The following is a 17819-nucleotide window of genomic DNA, read 5'->3' as shown; positions in this document are numbered from 1 at the left end:
TAATTTATTTTTCACTACCTACTAACAGATATATCATCATCAATATTTCATTAGATAGTTAAATAATTCATTGAGCACTAAATAAGGTAAAATGAATGTAGATTATGAATTAAGCAAGCAAGATGAAGACGATTAAGATATAAACTCATAGTACTAAGATAATATGGTTAAGAACCGGCAATGTTAGTAAATCAATCTTAGAACATCTAGGAAATTAACGGAATGGATGCGTTTGTTCGCGATTTAGAAGGTTTTCGCTTACTGAAGTAATAGAGAACATTCAAGTACAAGTAAAATTACAGATCAGAATATTTTAAAGTTTTTATTCATTTGTAATATATATTTCTTTTTAATAAGATCTAAATAAAAAAATAAGTGTTATAGGTAAGAAAAACTAAATATTGTCTTTGCGGCTTATTGACCAATTAATAATGAAAAAAACAAAATGGCACTGAAAATAAAAATCAAATTTGTGCCCTGAATTGCTAGTTTTTTTTTTTTTTTTTTTCGCGTTATGTGATCAATATATAAAGAAAGTCGTAAGCATAATTGTTTTTCGAATCATGTTTCGGTATACATCTAAATTATTCAACTAGAATTTTTTTTTAATTTTTAATTCTATAGTATCAAATAAACAGATTCTTTGTAAGCACATCTTTTGTCTTTCATGTTTCCAACATTTTTTTTTTCAAAAAATAGAAAAAAAAAGGCACTAAGTTAAGAGAAAAGAAAAAATATTTTAAAATCATATTTTTAAAGAAACCTTTTATCATAACCCATCCCTTTTTCTTAAACTCTAAAAGACTTGATACACGCAATCACATCATTAAAGCCTACTTCTGTACCTGTTTCAAAACATTGTTTTAAACTTTCCAAATTTAACAATCTTAAAATATTATAAATTTTGCAATGCATTAGTACCCTTTAGACTCACGAGATTCTGGATAATAGTTTTCTTTTCATCAATCTTTCAATTTTCAATCATCTTCTAATTTGCGCCATTGATTGTAACGGCATTAAATTCTAATCAAAGATCATACGAAACACAAAACTTAAGATAAAAGTACTTTCCCAGTTGAATTCTAAAGAACAACGGAATGCAGGGAATTAATTGATCTCTATTTTTCGAATTTCAAGGGACATTCCCATGATACTCTCATAAAATAAATACAAAGATTTTCAATGATACCATTCAACGAGCATTGTTTTAGCTTGACTTTCCTCAAGGGTATCTAAAGCAATCGTTTGTCATTAACGTATGAGCTTTGCCATTTTCTTTTGCCTGCCTGTAGTAGCAATTATTTTCATTTAAGCAATCGGATTTAATTTTATTATTAACTAGAATCTCGCCCGTCAAGGTATGACGGGTGAAAATTGCTTCTACGTTTGAACGAAACAATTGCCTGCTTAGTTATACATTGAGAGTTGAAATTTTAACCTCAACTCCAGTGGGTGAACTCTGAACTTCAGTAGATAAGTGTTCATTGTTGACCGCCTTTTCGTTTCTTTATTCCCCTTAATTACAGTCTTATCAGTAAAACAGTTAAATTACCGAATTCAGTTCAGCCTTCTCAAAATAAAGCATAACCTTGCGTGTCAAACATTGTCAAAAAATATTACCAAATTAGCTGCGTGCCCCGTGCTGCACGGGCTCCTTCAAAAATGAAAGAGATGTCCAGTTGATGTTTTTGTAGCACTTTTTGACACGTTAAGGAATAAATAAATGGGCGTAATGCAGGATTTACAAAACAATAGTAAAACATATTTTTGGCAAAAATCTCATTAATGCAAATAATAGTTATGAAATATTTTCAATTAGCACAAAAGATGAAAATATATGCATTATCAACTATAATCTGTGCTAACGTTAAACTGAATTACATCTTTTAGACTATAAGTGAAATATTTATGTACATTAACAATCAGCTTTTTACATAAAATTACACGTATTACTTGATGGTTGATTGCGTGAAACTAATGCATCAAGACTTAAAAAATACCAATATGCATTGATTTAATACCAAGTCATCAGATTCCGACTAAGCTTTAGTTAAAATCATTAAAAACAAACTTTTTTGTTCAACTCTGTTTCATTTAAAGAAATCCAAGCAATCTTAATTTAACGTTTTCTTTTCACAGTAGAAAATGTATTTCAAAAGTAAAAACAGGGAGGAAAAATAGTTACTATAATTCGAAAACTCACCCATGTGAAGGGAAAAAGTCCAACCAAATAAAAATATTTAGTCGCGCATCCTAAATTTACCAAAATACGAGGTCGGTCAATGATTAACTTACATTACAATAAATAAACATAACTAAAGAAACAACTTTCATATGCTAAAAAAGAGTTAAGAACACTCGCTGTAAAAAATAAAAAAAGGACAGACGATTAAAATAAAGGTTATGTCTGAATAGAGCAACCAATTACACGGTTGGTTGTTTTGATTACGTCAGTCCCACATAAACAATTGTTAAAATGTTATTTATGAACGCAAATTTTAAATGGCAACAGAAAGAAATAGAAATCATTTCTTAGAATAAAAGAAATAAAGCTAATTCGCAACTCCAATAAACTATAGGAGTCGCTGCAGCCACTGTCTAGTTGCGGATAAAAAAAGGTAAAACAAACAAATTCCGTAACTTAAAACTTGCTTTGACGCTTAGTGAACGACAGAAATTTTTCATCGTGTATGTGGGAAGTTTTCTTTTATATTCTTCTGAAATTACATTACATCATAAACTGTCTGAAGCCTGTAATTTATCCCAAAGAAAACACGTGGAATGGAATGTTTTACCTTTTCCTTTAGTGTTGTTAATCACCGCAAATTAGCGTATTCAAGCTCTGGAGTTGCGAATTTGTTTTACAATAAATTTCTAAACGAAAAAATGACTTTAAAGAGTGGTTTTCGGATTTATATATCAGAATGAAAGAGAAATTAAACTAATTTAAATTAAAATTCTAGATGGAAACGTTGGTTTAAGATTTCGACAGCAGCCAAAAAAATCTCTTTTAAAACAATTGTTAGAATTTTATTTGCTCACCCATATGCGAAATGGCAACAGTAAAAAAATAAAAATTCCTAAATTACGTAAAGTTATTGAACGTTTTAATTAATATCTCCGTTGATTAAAGTCGTACAATTACGAGATTGGTCCTATTGTTTTCATTGGAAATTTTCGAATTGATCGGTATCTCGTTCGACTCTCGTTTCGCAGCGATTTTAGAGAAGATCGATCTTCAGATGGACAGACAGACCGACGCGAACAGATTATAATAGTATTGTTTCTCATGCTGTGGTGAGAGTTTCATTGTTGGTGACGTCAGCATTACTCGAGCAGTGAATTTGATACTATACACTCATGTCCATAAATGAGGGATAATTCAGAATCACACAGAAATTGAACTCTAAAATAAAAATTTCACCTGTAGAATTATCACACACGTCTTGAAGAAGAATATGGAAATTACAGGAAACCACCAGATAACACGGGTAGTGCGTTACAATGACGAGAGTATAAGAGAGGGGTATATAAGGAATAGAGCAGCTATATAGATAGGCCGACGCATCATCTTAAGTTTAGCACTTTTGGATCGGATTTTTATTGTTGCGAAGCTAGGGTTACCACAGCAAAGTTTTGGATTTCGCCAAATTTGCCGAAAATAATATTTAATTTAATAAACTATTCACGTGCCGCTACTAATTGCTCACAGTGAACTATCATCAAACGCAATAATTTACCAGAAAAGACGGCTCATATATATATAGGGGCCTTAATAAGGAATGGTCGCAAAGAAGTAAAATTGTTCACAAGCGCTTTATAAGCCTTCTTAGTGCAATAACCGCATAGTTATGGCACAAAAGAAACATTTGGATGGTTTTCTACTTGGTAGAAATATCGGGCAGCTGGAATGTGGACGTACCCAGCTGGAAGTATCCAAGGAACTTGGAATCGCCCAGTGTGTCATTTCTAAGCTTTGGCAACGATTCCAAGACGATGGTAATGTGAGTAGATGTTACAGCACAGGTCGCCCCCAAATTACAACGCCAAATGAGGATCGGTATTTGGTAGTTACTGCCAAAAGAAACATACGCAGCACAGCATCAGACCTGTCTCGTCAGCTCTCTTCAGCTACCGGTACGACAGTTTCCAGGCAGACCGTGTGCAGAACGCTTAGGGCGCATTGGTTTATATGCTCGTAGATCCGTCAGATGTGTTCCACTTACCGCAACTCACTGTCGCCTGCGATTAGCCAGGAGTAGAGAGCATGCATTGTGGACATCGCAACAGTGATCCTGTGCGATGTTTTCCGACAAGTCCAGGATTAGTTTGCAATCTGATTCTCGCTGGACTTCCATATGGAGAGCGCTAGGTACCCGTTACTATCAAGAGAACGACACCGTTATGGTGGTGCATTATGACTTGTTTGGGGAGGAATTATTCTTGGTTCCAGAACTGACCTGCATGCTCACAGTGCAACGATGACAGGCCACATCTATCGGGATGTAATTCTGAAACAACATGTACGTTTGTTTTGGGCGCCATGGGTGCTGAATTTTTTTTTATGGATGACAATGCCCGTTTTCACCGTGCAAACATCGTAGACGAATGCCTGCAATGGGAAGATATCACCACTATGAATTGGCCAGCATACTTGACGAACTTGAATCCAATAGAACATGTGTGGGAAATGCTTGACCGACGAATTGCAGCCCGTCAACCCCCTTCCACATGTCCACCGGAACTTTGGAGAGCATTGCTTGATGAGTGGTGTAATATTCCCCAAGATCACATTGATAATTTGATACTCAGCATGTCTAGACGTTGTACGTAGACCTGTATTGCATCGTCCGGGAGACATACTCCGTATTAACCATCATACCAAACATGTTATACTGTCTTTTGTCTATAGGTTCTTTTTTGAAATCTGCTCCAAGGAGTAAAAATTGCAATTTTTATGAATTATGTCCAACATATAGCATCTTTTTTTGCTCTTTACATTTTGTTTAATAAATAAACTTTACAAATAAGTCAAATTTGTTTTGATTCTGTCTCTTTCTTTGCCTGAACTTCATTATCCTTAATTTATGGACATGAATGTACACTGTAAAAAAAATCCGTAAAATTTACAGAAAAAAACTGTCAGCCAGGACGCCAGTTTTCTTCCGTTTATTTTACAGAAATCTTCCGTATTTTTATTATTTATTCAAGCTGATTTATTATTTTATGAAGATTAAAAAATGAAACTATACTTTCATAAATCCATTTCAATATTTACTATACCACTACGAAATACATGTATACAAAGGTAAATTTCCGAATATGCCTCTGTAACAGATGACAAAAAAACATAATAATAAAATATTGATTAGAATGCAATGAAATGGAAGTTGCAAACGATTTAAGACTTACTCGCTTTAAATAAATATAAGATCAAAAACTCGAGCACGAGAACGAAAATCCAAACACGCGGGCAAAATTTCGAAGATTCGAAGAAAAACAAAGTATAACTGGTTACAGATTCAAAAAAACAGAGAAATCCTGTATTTTATTACGAACAGTTTTTTTCTGTAAAAAATACGGACAACTTCTTCAAAATTTACAGTTTTTTTTTACAGTGTATATATGAAGATAAGCAGTTTCGTCAAACATCCGCAGCATCCTCCTAAACGTTTCGAACATTTTACTTAGTATTCCAATTATATTAAAAATTAGGAACCATTTATTTCTATTAAATACTTACTGTTTTTATTAAGAGCTGCAAGTGAACAAATATAATCTTTGAGGGTAATAGAGTTAAAATTTGCAAGAATATTATTGTTGCATTCTTAGAAGTAAAATAGCTAATTGATTAGTTAACCGCCAAAGAACTTTAGACACAAATATTTTGGCTTCATTACACTAGCCTTTTTTTTTTTTTTTTGTGTGTGTGTGTGTGAAAAGTAACTTTATTTCCTTGGTGTCCCCCTAGTTTCTCCGACACGAAATTTCCTTTCCCCATGTTTTTAAGTTTAAATCTTATCTTTTAATATATTTTAAGGGGGGGGGGATTTTAAGTGTCTGTGAAACTAGTGACTGGAACATCCATGGGCAGAGAGACCATTTTCTTACTTTCTTGTTTTCCTTAAAAACATAGAGAATGAAATAACACTTAATCTATTATATTTGTAGCCTTCGAATGAACTTCGTATTAGATTTTCCTCCTGTAAGCTTTTTTTTTTAGATTTTAAAGACACCGAACGCTTCGTAATGAACTGCAGCGATTGAGTAAATTTTATAAATATCACGGCATTTTATGTAATGCAATTACATTGGAACGTAGATCAGCTTAACGCATTAGGCGTTAAAAATTCCCTCTTTCCGTAGGATGATTTCACTGCAAGCGCGATACCGCTGCAGAAAAATGTAATTTAAAGAGACACATTCCTGAAAGATATATAAGGTTTTTGTTACATGCTTTCATTTATGGTACAAATTAGATGAAAGCAATTTATTTGCAAATTCTTAAAAGAAGTACGTTTATGCTGTAACCAGTGATAAGATTGTACACTTGCATCTTTACTTTGTTTTAAATGTCGATCTCCTTTGAACGCTCTGTACTGCTTTGCATATAACCCACATGTAGAAAGCAACATATAATGAGACGAATTTTCCCAATGTCCCCCCCCCCTTCAAGTAAAAGAGTGATTCAATATTGCTTTTCTTATTTTTTTTTCATTTAAACATTACATCTATTTATTTGATATGCAATCCAATTCCTTTCGCAAGGAAAGTGTATATAATCGTCCTCGTGAAAGAAAATCTATTGTACATTAAATAAAAGTACTTATTTATTTTCAGTATATTCAGTTTTTTTCCGACAAAAAGAATATTAATTAAACTCTCGTATTTTTAAAATTAGGTTTTTTGGTATAAGAACCTCAATTGAGCTAGTACTAAAAAATTTTGCAGCTAACATTAACAAATGAACTACTTATTATTTTTAGGAAACAAATTTCAATAGAAGAAGTTGATATTTTCACGTAAAATCAGTATTTCTCCTTAAACTTGAATTTTATTTTTTTAAGCTCAAATACTTGATAAAACAGTTAAATATTTTAAGCAAAAGAACGTCGATAAAGGTATTTGTAATTTAAAACAAAGGAATAAAATTAATAGATTTTAAAGCTGACGTTTAAAATTATTTTTTTGTGTTTAGGGTCTCAAAAGTACCTTTTCATATTTTAAAGTCAAGGTCAAATTTAAAAAAAAAAAGAGTAAAATAAGAACGGAATCAAAGCAAAGAAAGATGAACATGCCTTTTTATTTTGTTCATTAAAGAACTAGAAGTTAAATTCATTTTAATTTTTTGACTCGTAGTATTTTAAAACACATATTTGTTTATACATAGCTGATTTTAATTCATACAAATATTATTATGTGATTTCTTTGTAAATTAAAGCCAGATTTTCAGTTAGAAGTAATAGTGCTGAGAGTTAAAACCTCTAATGCGTCTCCAAATTTAAGCCCAACATTTTTAAAATGTATTATTTTAGAATACTACTGTAGAGAGGATCGAACTACTCGAAGTATTCTATATTTCGCTTAGAACTGCCACTTTATAAAATCGAATCCAAAGATACAACTAGAAATAAAAGGACTTTTTAAAATATTCTTTTTACTACTTTCTTGCTCTGTTTTACCTTCTTATTGTGCTATTTTAATGATTTTTTTGTCTGTTTTTATTTTCTCGGATTATCAAAATAGAAAATTGTTTCATTGAAATTAATTTTATTGTTTCAGACGAAGAAAGATTAGGAAATTAACATGTTTCAAATTTTAAACCAATAATTTAACTTTCTGACGCTTTAAAGGTAATTCAAAACAGAGAAGAGAAGGGGTAGGAATATTCAAGATGTAATATTGAACAAGGAAGTTTCCGTCTGGACCAAAATGAGCAATCTGTCCTTTGCATTCAAAACGCATTAATTCCCCCATACTGTTTTAGAGAGATCCCTTCTCGATTAATTATTATCTGCGGATGCTGGACTTAAGGTTTCTATGACAACAAGGAATCTTTTGCTTTGATACAGAGGACATGAGTTTCAGGAAATGATACTCGCCAGATAAGCTCCTTCCGTAGCAGGATTCATGTCACAACTTGAGATCGCTAATGATCGATATCCATATTGTGAGTGGCTTATTTTGCGCTCGATATTGCTATTCGAATTTTTATTGTTAATGTTAAACTCATGATGTTAGCATATCTACTTAACAAGACAATAAATCTAGCAGTTATTTACTTCTTGATAGTTCTGTTTCATGTGATTTACATTTAAAAAATATCTTTTAATGTTTCTAATCTGACAGACATGTTTTATAAAAATGAGGTGAATTTTTGAATCTTTGATTTTTGCAACAGATTTTTAATAATTATCAAATAACATTTTTTTATGCATACGAAGCTTTGAGATTGCTCTGATAAAAATTAACAAGATCTCCCATGGCAAACGTTGACACTCAGCTGTCGATATTTCGTAGCTCTAGATCAGTGCTGAAACATTTTTAAGGAGATGATTTTGAAATTTCTATTTGGGACGTATAGAAAAATTCATGATTTATCTAATTACAACACAGATATGTGTAAAACTCCGATTTGGTTACTTTGTACCTTAATTTTTACAAAACATTTCCTGAAACGTCACAACGATGATAGATCTATGAAAGCTGGTCAGAACGGCTCATCATTGCGACGTATGTAATACAGCACCAGGACGCAGATTTCAAAACCTGCGTTAATACCTCCTTAAAAACTAAAATGATCTGTAAAATCGTCATAATGTAATAATGTATAACTTTTTGGGACTTGTTTGACGAACGTCAGTTTCCGAGCTAGCGTACATGTAGCGCGTTAACGTTGCTTTTGCGATTATACCTCCCTATATGATTCTTACTAGTCTCTGTCCCCTCAAACCTACTTAAAAATATGTTTACATGTTTTCCGATCACACTGCCAAAAAGAAGAAAAGTGCAAAAATACGCAAATACGAAGTGAAGATAAAAATTTAGTCTTAAATGATAGTGCAAACACATAGATATTCATGTTAATGATACATTAAATAATGCATAAGTACGCATACGGGGGTTTATTCAGTGATGAAATCTTGCGATCCAAATTAATTATAATGATTTTAAAGTTGTCCACCGTATACAATACTTAATGCGTTATTCTTTTTCATTTCTCATTATCATAAAATTTTTAATTTCACTCTTCCTGACATACACAAAGGAACAACACTTTCATTGCATGAGCAAAAATTCAATTTTTCTGAATTTCTTCTATCCTGTATTGCACAAAATAATAAAACAAAGCACATAAATTTTATGCTTTCATTTCTTATGCTGCAATGTACCTGCTTAAGCACACAACACTGCATTTCAAAAAAAATTGGAAAATACATTAGAGAGTGTCCATATCAGTAAATATGAAAAATTGCTCACAAAAAGACAGAAACTTTTCTAAAAAGATCGTGAAAGAAGCTATAATGTGTAATATATCGTCGTATGTATCGTTTTTGCTTCACGAAAAACTCGAGATAAAAATAAAGAAAAATGAAATAAAATAAGCATCATAAACAATAAAGCAAATACTACTATCACCAGGGAATGCAGAGATTTGCTCACTTTTCGCAAAAATAAGCATTTTTGATGCGAGAAGGGGGAAATTTTTCTTGTTTCTTCCAAACACGTTCAGGATACGTGTCTCCTTAGAATGCGGTAAAACAAAGATATGATACTTTTTGGTTTACAGTTCCTTCTGGCTGTAAAATGATGCTTTAAGCAGTGCTTAATGCTTCACTTCGTACTTAAAAATGGGTTTTGGTAATAAAAAGGAAGAGATACATGTGGCGTTAAATTAATTATGAAGGTTGTTTAATATTTCAATTGCTACTGAAGGACTGGAATGCGTTTCTTACTACTAATTTTAGAAATCGTAGGATCACTTTGAAATTTTTAATCATATTGACGGGCCGTGATATCGAAGTGATCGGTAAGGGGTTTACTTCGTGACTGCAGTGCACGTCAGACATCATTGGTGACTAGTACACGTAAAATTCGTAATGGTCACGAAATCTTCCATTTTCTCATAACAAATGAATACTTTTAGAGGTGTTTGGGCTCTGTTTTGGTTTAAAAAAGAAAATGAATGTTGATATTTGGCAGTGGATGCCACAAGCTTAGATGCTTCGTTTTGTTATTTTGTGTGTTACAAGATCGAAGAAACTTAGGAAAATTGCATTACTGCTTTTTATGCAATTGAAGTGTTTAAAAAATTAAAAAGAATAATGTGTTAAGCACTGCGTATGGTGGATAACTTTAAAATCATTATAACTCTGGATCATGAAGTTTTATCAATGAATTATCCCCCATATGCGTTTTTATGCACTGGTAAATTATTATTAACATACATCTATAACCGTTGGTGCAATCATTTAAGACATACATTTTATAATAAACTTTGTATTTGCATATTTTTTCACCTTTCAAATCTGCTGTGTTTTTCTTAGCAGTCTAACCTTCTTGTGAGGCAATGGCATCCCCCGTTAACACAGTTGTGGGACGCACCATCAGGAAAAACAATCATATAAATACAAACTTTGTAAACCGTTTAATAATGTTTGATATTATTCTGTAAATGTAAAAACTAATTCTACGTAGTAAATCAAGTAAGACGTAAGCAGAAACTGATAAAAACTGTAGAATCTTCGAAGCTAACAAAAAAAATAGGCACCAACTAAATTATTGTTTAGATTTGATATTAAAATTCAGTGAAACTTCTGAAAAAAAATAGTATCTAACGTATTTTTTTTTTTTCGCCACAAAGGATTTGTCACACCTAAAGCCCTGAATCGTAGAAAAAGTAGATACACATCCGCTATCTTGGGGCTAAACGATGCTTTATTTCTATATATGTAATGGTGAAGTAGTTTTGCTTCTTGAATGTGGTCTCTCATTATTTCCATGTTAATCTACAATCAAGAAGCACCACAATCAGAAGCAAAACACGCTACATCAATATGGCAAACATTGGGAAAAAAAAGCATCTACTAGCCACAAGATCGCTGACATGTCGCTACTAAAGCTACGACCTAAGGCTTTAGTAAGACTCTAAAAGTTTTTTTTTTTTAATCATTTTGACTTATTCTGCTATCATTGAAACAAAATTGTTTTGCTTGAAAATCATACACTTAAAATGAAAATACTGTAAGTTTTTTACTTTGAAACTAATATAACATTTTATTTCTTGCAGCAAATCTTATCCTCCACTTTATCATCATTCGTCACCAGTGGGCCCTCTGGTGCTCAGACAGCTATGAGTCAAAAGGCCATCCAGGAACATAATTTAATGCAGACTCACGGAGGTTCAAAGCACCAGTTGTCTATGATGAGTCCATACTCACCCATTGGTGGTGCAAGCAGCGGTCCTAGTGTTGCTGGAACTTCTTGCATGGGCATGCCTCCAAGCTGTTCCTCCATTCCACATTCACTGTCTTTCTCTGGTTATTCGCATCATTCCTTGATTCAAGGGACTTCGTTCAGCTCGCCTTGTCCAAGTACTTTTGGGACTGCTCAGCCATCAGCAGCGGCTTCATTTTTCGCCAGGTAAGATTTTTTTTTCGGAACAGTAAAATAAGATTTTATTGATGTATAGATATACATAAATGGGTTTTGATAATAAAAAGGACTAGATACATGTGGCGTTGAATTAATTAAGAAGGTTGTTTAATGTTTCAATTGCAACTGAAGGACTTGGAATAAGTTTCTTATTACTAATTTTAGAAATTGCAGAAAAACTTTAACTTTTTAATTATATTGATTGGCTGTGATATCCTGATCGGTAAGAAGTTAGCTTCGTAACTGGAGCGCACATCAGAGACTACTGGTGACTGCCACACGTAAAAATTGTTATGGCCACGAAGTCCTTCATTTCCCCATATCAAATCAATAACCTTTGGAATCTGTTTTGGTTTTAAAAAAAAATGACTGCTGATAGTTAGCAGTGGATGCCGGAAATTTATTCTTAATTATGTAAAAAAAACTATCTAAGGCAACACAAGGGTCGATCCAAACGTAAAGTTCTCTTCAATTTTACAAATATACAGCGCTGTCTATTCTCATTGAAAGTAACATCGTTGGAAAGAAAACACGTTTCTCTATTTTTAAACATTATCGCCGCCTTTTTCTGTGCATTGCTGTCAACGGTGCCCTAACTTCTGGAGCTCGAGTCTAGTGATAACCACTTGTTTCCTAAGTTTAAGGAACATTTTGATGGCTAACGTTTCCGGACCGACAACGAAGTCAAAAAAGGGGTGAAACACTTTCTCAACGGGTTGGCGGTGGACTTCGGTGCCACTCGATACAAAAGTTAGGGGTACGGTCGACAATAATGCACAGAAAAAGATGGTGATTATGTATAAAATTAGAGAAGCGTTTTTTCTTTCCAACGATGTAAATTTCAATGAGAATAGACAGTGTACCGTAAAATGCTCCAACCATTTTTCGATGTTTTCAACGAAAATTCGGTGTACATCTTTGATTTAGAAATTTGAAGACTTGAGCAATGATAACTTTTCATCTCGTCTATCGAATGAAATCTCTTTTCTCTTTATTCACAACTCCAACAAACTATAGGGGGCACTGCATTCACCGTCTAATGGCGGATGAAAAAGGTAAAACAAACGCACGTCGTATTACTAAACGTCAAAAATTAATGCAAATTACGTAGTTCGCAGTTCTAAGCAGCCATTTCCACGATGTTGAATTCGATATTTATCAATTCTTGATAAAACTAAATAATAATTGTGGCCTGACAAGAATAACAATTAATGCTAGATAATTTAATTATATGACATTACGAATTATTATCAAAAGAAGATGATACTTCTTCGCCTTGCATGGCTAGCGCTAATTGTTTTGCATTTGTAGCTGAGTTATTTTTCTCAAATTGTCGAATCGGTTAATTTTAAATTTTTCTGTTTCGTATTTTTCTAATTTCTGCGTTATGTTTTAATTATGTCATGCCATGCAAATCATCATCATCATTCGCACGGATATATGGGGGTAGTTTTCTTTTCAATTGATCTAACATTATTTCTTTAAACTTATCAAATTCTGTAAACTTTTTACCATTTTATTCCACTCATGATAAAAAAAATAAATGTGGTTTAACTGACATGCGAAATCTCGCCAAATGTTCTTTGTTTGCACAATACTAAAACTATAACCCTAAACTATAATCCCACTATTTTGGCGAGGAAAATTCTCAGCGGAAAATATTTTTCACGTCGTTCTACGATAATATATTCAAGAAAATATTTAGCATACTGCTCATTCCAACTAAATTCTGCAGTAAAATTAGGTTGGTTAAATTAATTATTTCTAAACAAGGCGGAGATGAAAACCCTAATTTTTCTGCTAATGTTATCAAATCCTTCCTTCGAACTTAAGATTAAAAAAAAAACCCATATTCTTACAAATTCACACAAAACAATTTAAAAAAAAACTTACGTGGTATACCGTTATCCTCTTTCAAAAAGAAAAAGAAAAAGAAAAATGCATCGAACAGAGCAAATGCGAAGTTTGTTAACCCAGAGTTTTCTTGTGTTTACGCTTTTCGCCATTTACGACAATCATCACACTTTTTAGAGAGAAATAATGAAAACTAACATTATTTTGAGAAGATCGAGAATACCATTAAGGGACGAAACAATTTCTGTTGCTGAAAGCAATCTAAGAAACATCGAATGCGTTAATAAATACTCCTAACAAACTGCCTGTGTTTACGTCAACAGACACACATGGCACGCAATGCGGCAATGTTTTAGTTTTTTCGGCAGTTTTGTAAATCAACGCAAGAGCGTATTCGACCGCTGGAGTTGCGAATAGTAAATAAAAGTAAGGTTTTAAAGAAATTCTGCAAGGAAGTCTGTGGCAGCCCTGCGTCAGATGACACCATAGCACATACAACCTTGAAATTTTGTAAAAAATTACTTCGAGCCCCGGGGGTGTGCACCAGGTGTTTTATTTTTTAAAATTCGAATTAGTTTTTTTTTTGTAATTAATTTTTTTCATAAATTTGCTTAATAATGCCTATTAAAGGGGTGAAAATTATTGATATTATATATCGTTAGAAAGGGTAGAATTTTCCGCGCTCTACGCAATTTGTTTCAATGTCTAACTTAAATACAGCAGGTGTTATTTGCGTTTTTTTTAGGCTTAACTAAAATTTATGCACTTATTTCTTCATTAAATCTATCAGTAAAAAGCGAAGGAATCGTCTCATAGTTTTATTTTTGCCACCGCTGGAAAAAAAGACTTTTTTATTCCAGATCTAACTCGACCCGTTCTCGAAAAAATGAGCTTCTGTCTCCAAAGGGAAAAAAAGTCACAGACCGTTAGAAATCAAGTTAGAATAATCTCATCTCCATTAAAATCATTAATGTTTTATTTGGCGTTACCATAGTTAAATCTTTTCGATTCGCATGTTTCATATTTCTTATTCACAAACTTTAATGGTTTCGATTTTAACGGAATATCTTAATCTCAACTCAATTCAAGCCCCGAGCTAAAGAACAAAATATATTACTAGAGACCACGAACATGAAAGCGACTTCTCAAACGTAAAAAAGTTTTGCAGTCCTCAGGAGCCCCTTAGCCTTTACGGCTCTGCAAGTTGGTATAAGTTATTCTGAAAACGGGGAAGGGGTGCTTGTTGATCCAAAGGGCATTTTTAATCTTTTTTTTTTCTAGTTGACGATTTTAAACTTTGCGAATCAAATAAGATTGCGAAGCAGTCTTCGAGGGTGGATGAGCGTAAGCGAGCAGGGGGCAGAGCCCCCTAGTGTTTAAAAAAAATCTAAGTTTTAAGGAAGAGGAAGTGGAATTTTTGTACTTGAATGGAATAAGTACTTGAATGGAATATTCAATTGGCCAAGAAATTTTATTTTTAACTAGCTGCGTGCCCGGCGTTGCACGGGCTACTTAAAAAACGAAAGAGATGTCCAATTGATGTTTTTGTATTACTCTGACATCAGTTTCTAAAGCGCTAAGGAGTAAATAAATACGCGTAATGCAAGGTTTGCAAAACACCAGTAGAGCAGATTTTTGTCAAAAATCTCTTTGACGTTAATCATAGTTATCAATGATACAAGTTATGAGTACTTTCAATTAGCACAAAAGATAAAAATATATGCATTATCAACTATAATCTGTGCTCACGTTAAAATGAATTACATCTGATAGACTATATCTGAATTATTTATGTACAATTACAATCAGCTTTTTACATAGAATGACACATACTTTTTGGTTGATTACGTGAAACTGAAGCACCAAGACTAAATAACTACCAATAAGCATTAATTTAATACCAAGTCATCAGATTCCAATTTAGCTTTAGTTAAAATCCTTAAAAACAATCTTTTTTGTTCAACTCTGTTTCACAAAGAAATCCAAACAATCTTAATTTAACATGTTCTTTTAACGATAAAAACTGTGTTTCAGAAATAGAAACAGGAAGGAAAAAGAGAGTTATTACAATTCGAAAACTCACCCATGTGACGGGAAAAAGTCCAACAAAATAAACCTAATTAATCACACATCTGAAGTGTGCATAAATATGAGACCGGTGAATGATAAACTTACACTACAATCAATAATCATAGCTAAAGAAACAACTTTCATATGCTGAAAAGAGTTAAGAACGTTGAAGGTAAAAAAAAAAAAAAAATTACAGACGATAAAATAAAGGATATGTCCGAATAGGCAACCAATTTGAAAATAATTTAAAATGAAATTCTAGATGGAAACGTAGTTTTAAGATTTGGACAGCAGCCAAAAAAATCTCTTTTAAAACAATTATTAGAATTTTACTTGCTCACTCATATGCAAAATGGCAACAGGAAAGAAATAAAAATTCCTGAATAACGTTATGTTAATTAACGTTTTAATTAATATCTCCGCTAATTAAAGTCGCACAATTACGAGATTGGTCCTATTGTTTTCTTTGGAAAATTTCGAATTGATCAGTATCTCGTTTGACTCTCGATTCGCAGCGGTTCTCGAGAAGATCGATCTTCAGACAGACAGACAAACAGACGGACGTGAACAGATTTTAATATTATAGTGTATTCCATCTCCTTTTGGTTTACAGGGGTCTAAAAATGTCATTTTTTGTCATTTTTCTTATCTTTGAGGGGCTGTAACCAATAAAGGGTAAGCAAACACACAGCAGCAGTTACATTTTCTTATTAGCATGGTTCCAGTGATTGGTTTTTGCTGTATTTCATTTTGCGTTTCCGTCCCCTACGCGAGTTATCCCCCTTTGAAATGAGTAAACATTTTACATTTGACCTTGAACTTTAACCTGTTGCCATTATTTTAATTATTAAGTTACAGCCACGTAACTCAGCATGTAAAACTATCATCTTATTCACTTTAACATCAAAGCGTAAAATTAACTGCCATAAATGTAATTCAAATAGATTTTGGCCAAAATTCAAAGGTCTAAAAATCCCATTTTTGACTGCGAAAATCACCTTTGATGACCTCTAAAAAAATCAAGGGTTAAGGTTAGAGAAAAAATAAAAGTGGTTTTAAACATCATTCATATGCATCTTTTTGGGATATGAGTTTCAAAAAAATTAAAAATGGTCGAGCGCACTCACCCGTTGAATCTGTATGAATGACCCCCATATATATATATATATATATATATATATATATATATATATATATATATATATATATATATATATATATTAAAAAATAAAAGCGGGGATCCCGCGCTTCTGACGTAGAAACTTTGATTCAAATGACATAGGTCATGGCTTCGATTCCAACCGGAGTACTGGGTGTTATTTCCTCTCTTTGTACTGTAAATATTTCTTGTATTGTCTTATTTTTTGATAAATATGTCAAACCTCGCGAGGCAATGACAACCCATACCTTCATAGTAATTATTAACTGCGACACGACAATAACAGCAAGACATTAAAGCTTTAAGCATGCTTTAGACGTGTACAATTAAACGGTCCTTTTAGAAAACTGCGTAGTTAGTGTACGAAAAACCCAAAAAGGAAAACAATTGTTAAACTAAGAAAAAATTCAGACTTTAAAAATAAATATAATTTTTTAAATACTTTTTGGTTTAGCTATTTCATTGCAGCGTGAAGAAATATTTATATCGAGTAATATGAAAAACAAGAACCATTGAAGTAAAATGATCCATGAAAAATTCTACTTGCAACTACCAGTTTTAAAAGGTTGACACAACTATATAAAACATTTCAGAGGACGGACTACTTTATAGACAACAACTCTGTGTAAGTGGTACTAAAAGTGCATTTTAAAAGTGCGCCTTTCAGCTTTTACATGTAGGAGCTATCTTATATGTTTTACAGATTGTATTGTTTAAGTATTTTAAAATAGCATCACTTTTCTGTTATCTTTTAATGTGAACTTCGAGTTTTAAGTATTAGGCAGTTTCAACATTTTTTCATAATTAAAAAAATCGAATAACATGTCGAGAAACAAAAATTTTATTTATAGATTAACTTTACTTGTCTTTTACTTAAAAAAAATAATCAAAAAGATATTTTTTTAAATATAAGTTTACCTTCTTCCCACCTTCATTACGGATTTTACCAAAGTGTTTCAGTCCAAATCACAAAGCTGCTAATGAACTCAATCGACGTCGTTACAATTGGATGATTTTTGCTTTTATTCTTTACTCCACTGAATTTAAAGATAAAAAAGCAAAACTAAACTCGAGGCTAAAA

General features: G+C 32.5%; 1 protein-coding gene across 1 annotated transcript in view; it reads left to right on the top strand.

Annotated features, from left to right (window-relative positions):
* The window catches only part of LOC129217101 (uncharacterized), a 135626-nt gene extending 123979 nt beyond the window's left edge, over nt 1-11647 (top strand). Inside the window, exon 3 of the mRNA XM_054851350.1 lies at nt 11291-11647. Within this exon, the coding sequence (XP_054707325.1) occupies nt 11291-11647 (357 nt within the window). The remainder of the gene's footprint in view (nt 1-11290) is intronic.
* The last annotated feature ends 6172 nt before the right edge of the window (nt 11648-17819 follow it).

Source organism: Uloborus diversus, chromosome 2 (assembly GCF_026930045.1).
Source record: "Uloborus diversus isolate 005 chromosome 2, Udiv.v.3.1, whole genome shotgun sequence".
NCBI lineage: Eukaryota > Metazoa > Arthropoda > Arachnida > Araneae > Uloboridae > Uloborus > Uloborus diversus.
Note: the sequence above shows the minus strand (reverse complement) of the source record. Positions and strands in the feature narration are given on the sequence as shown.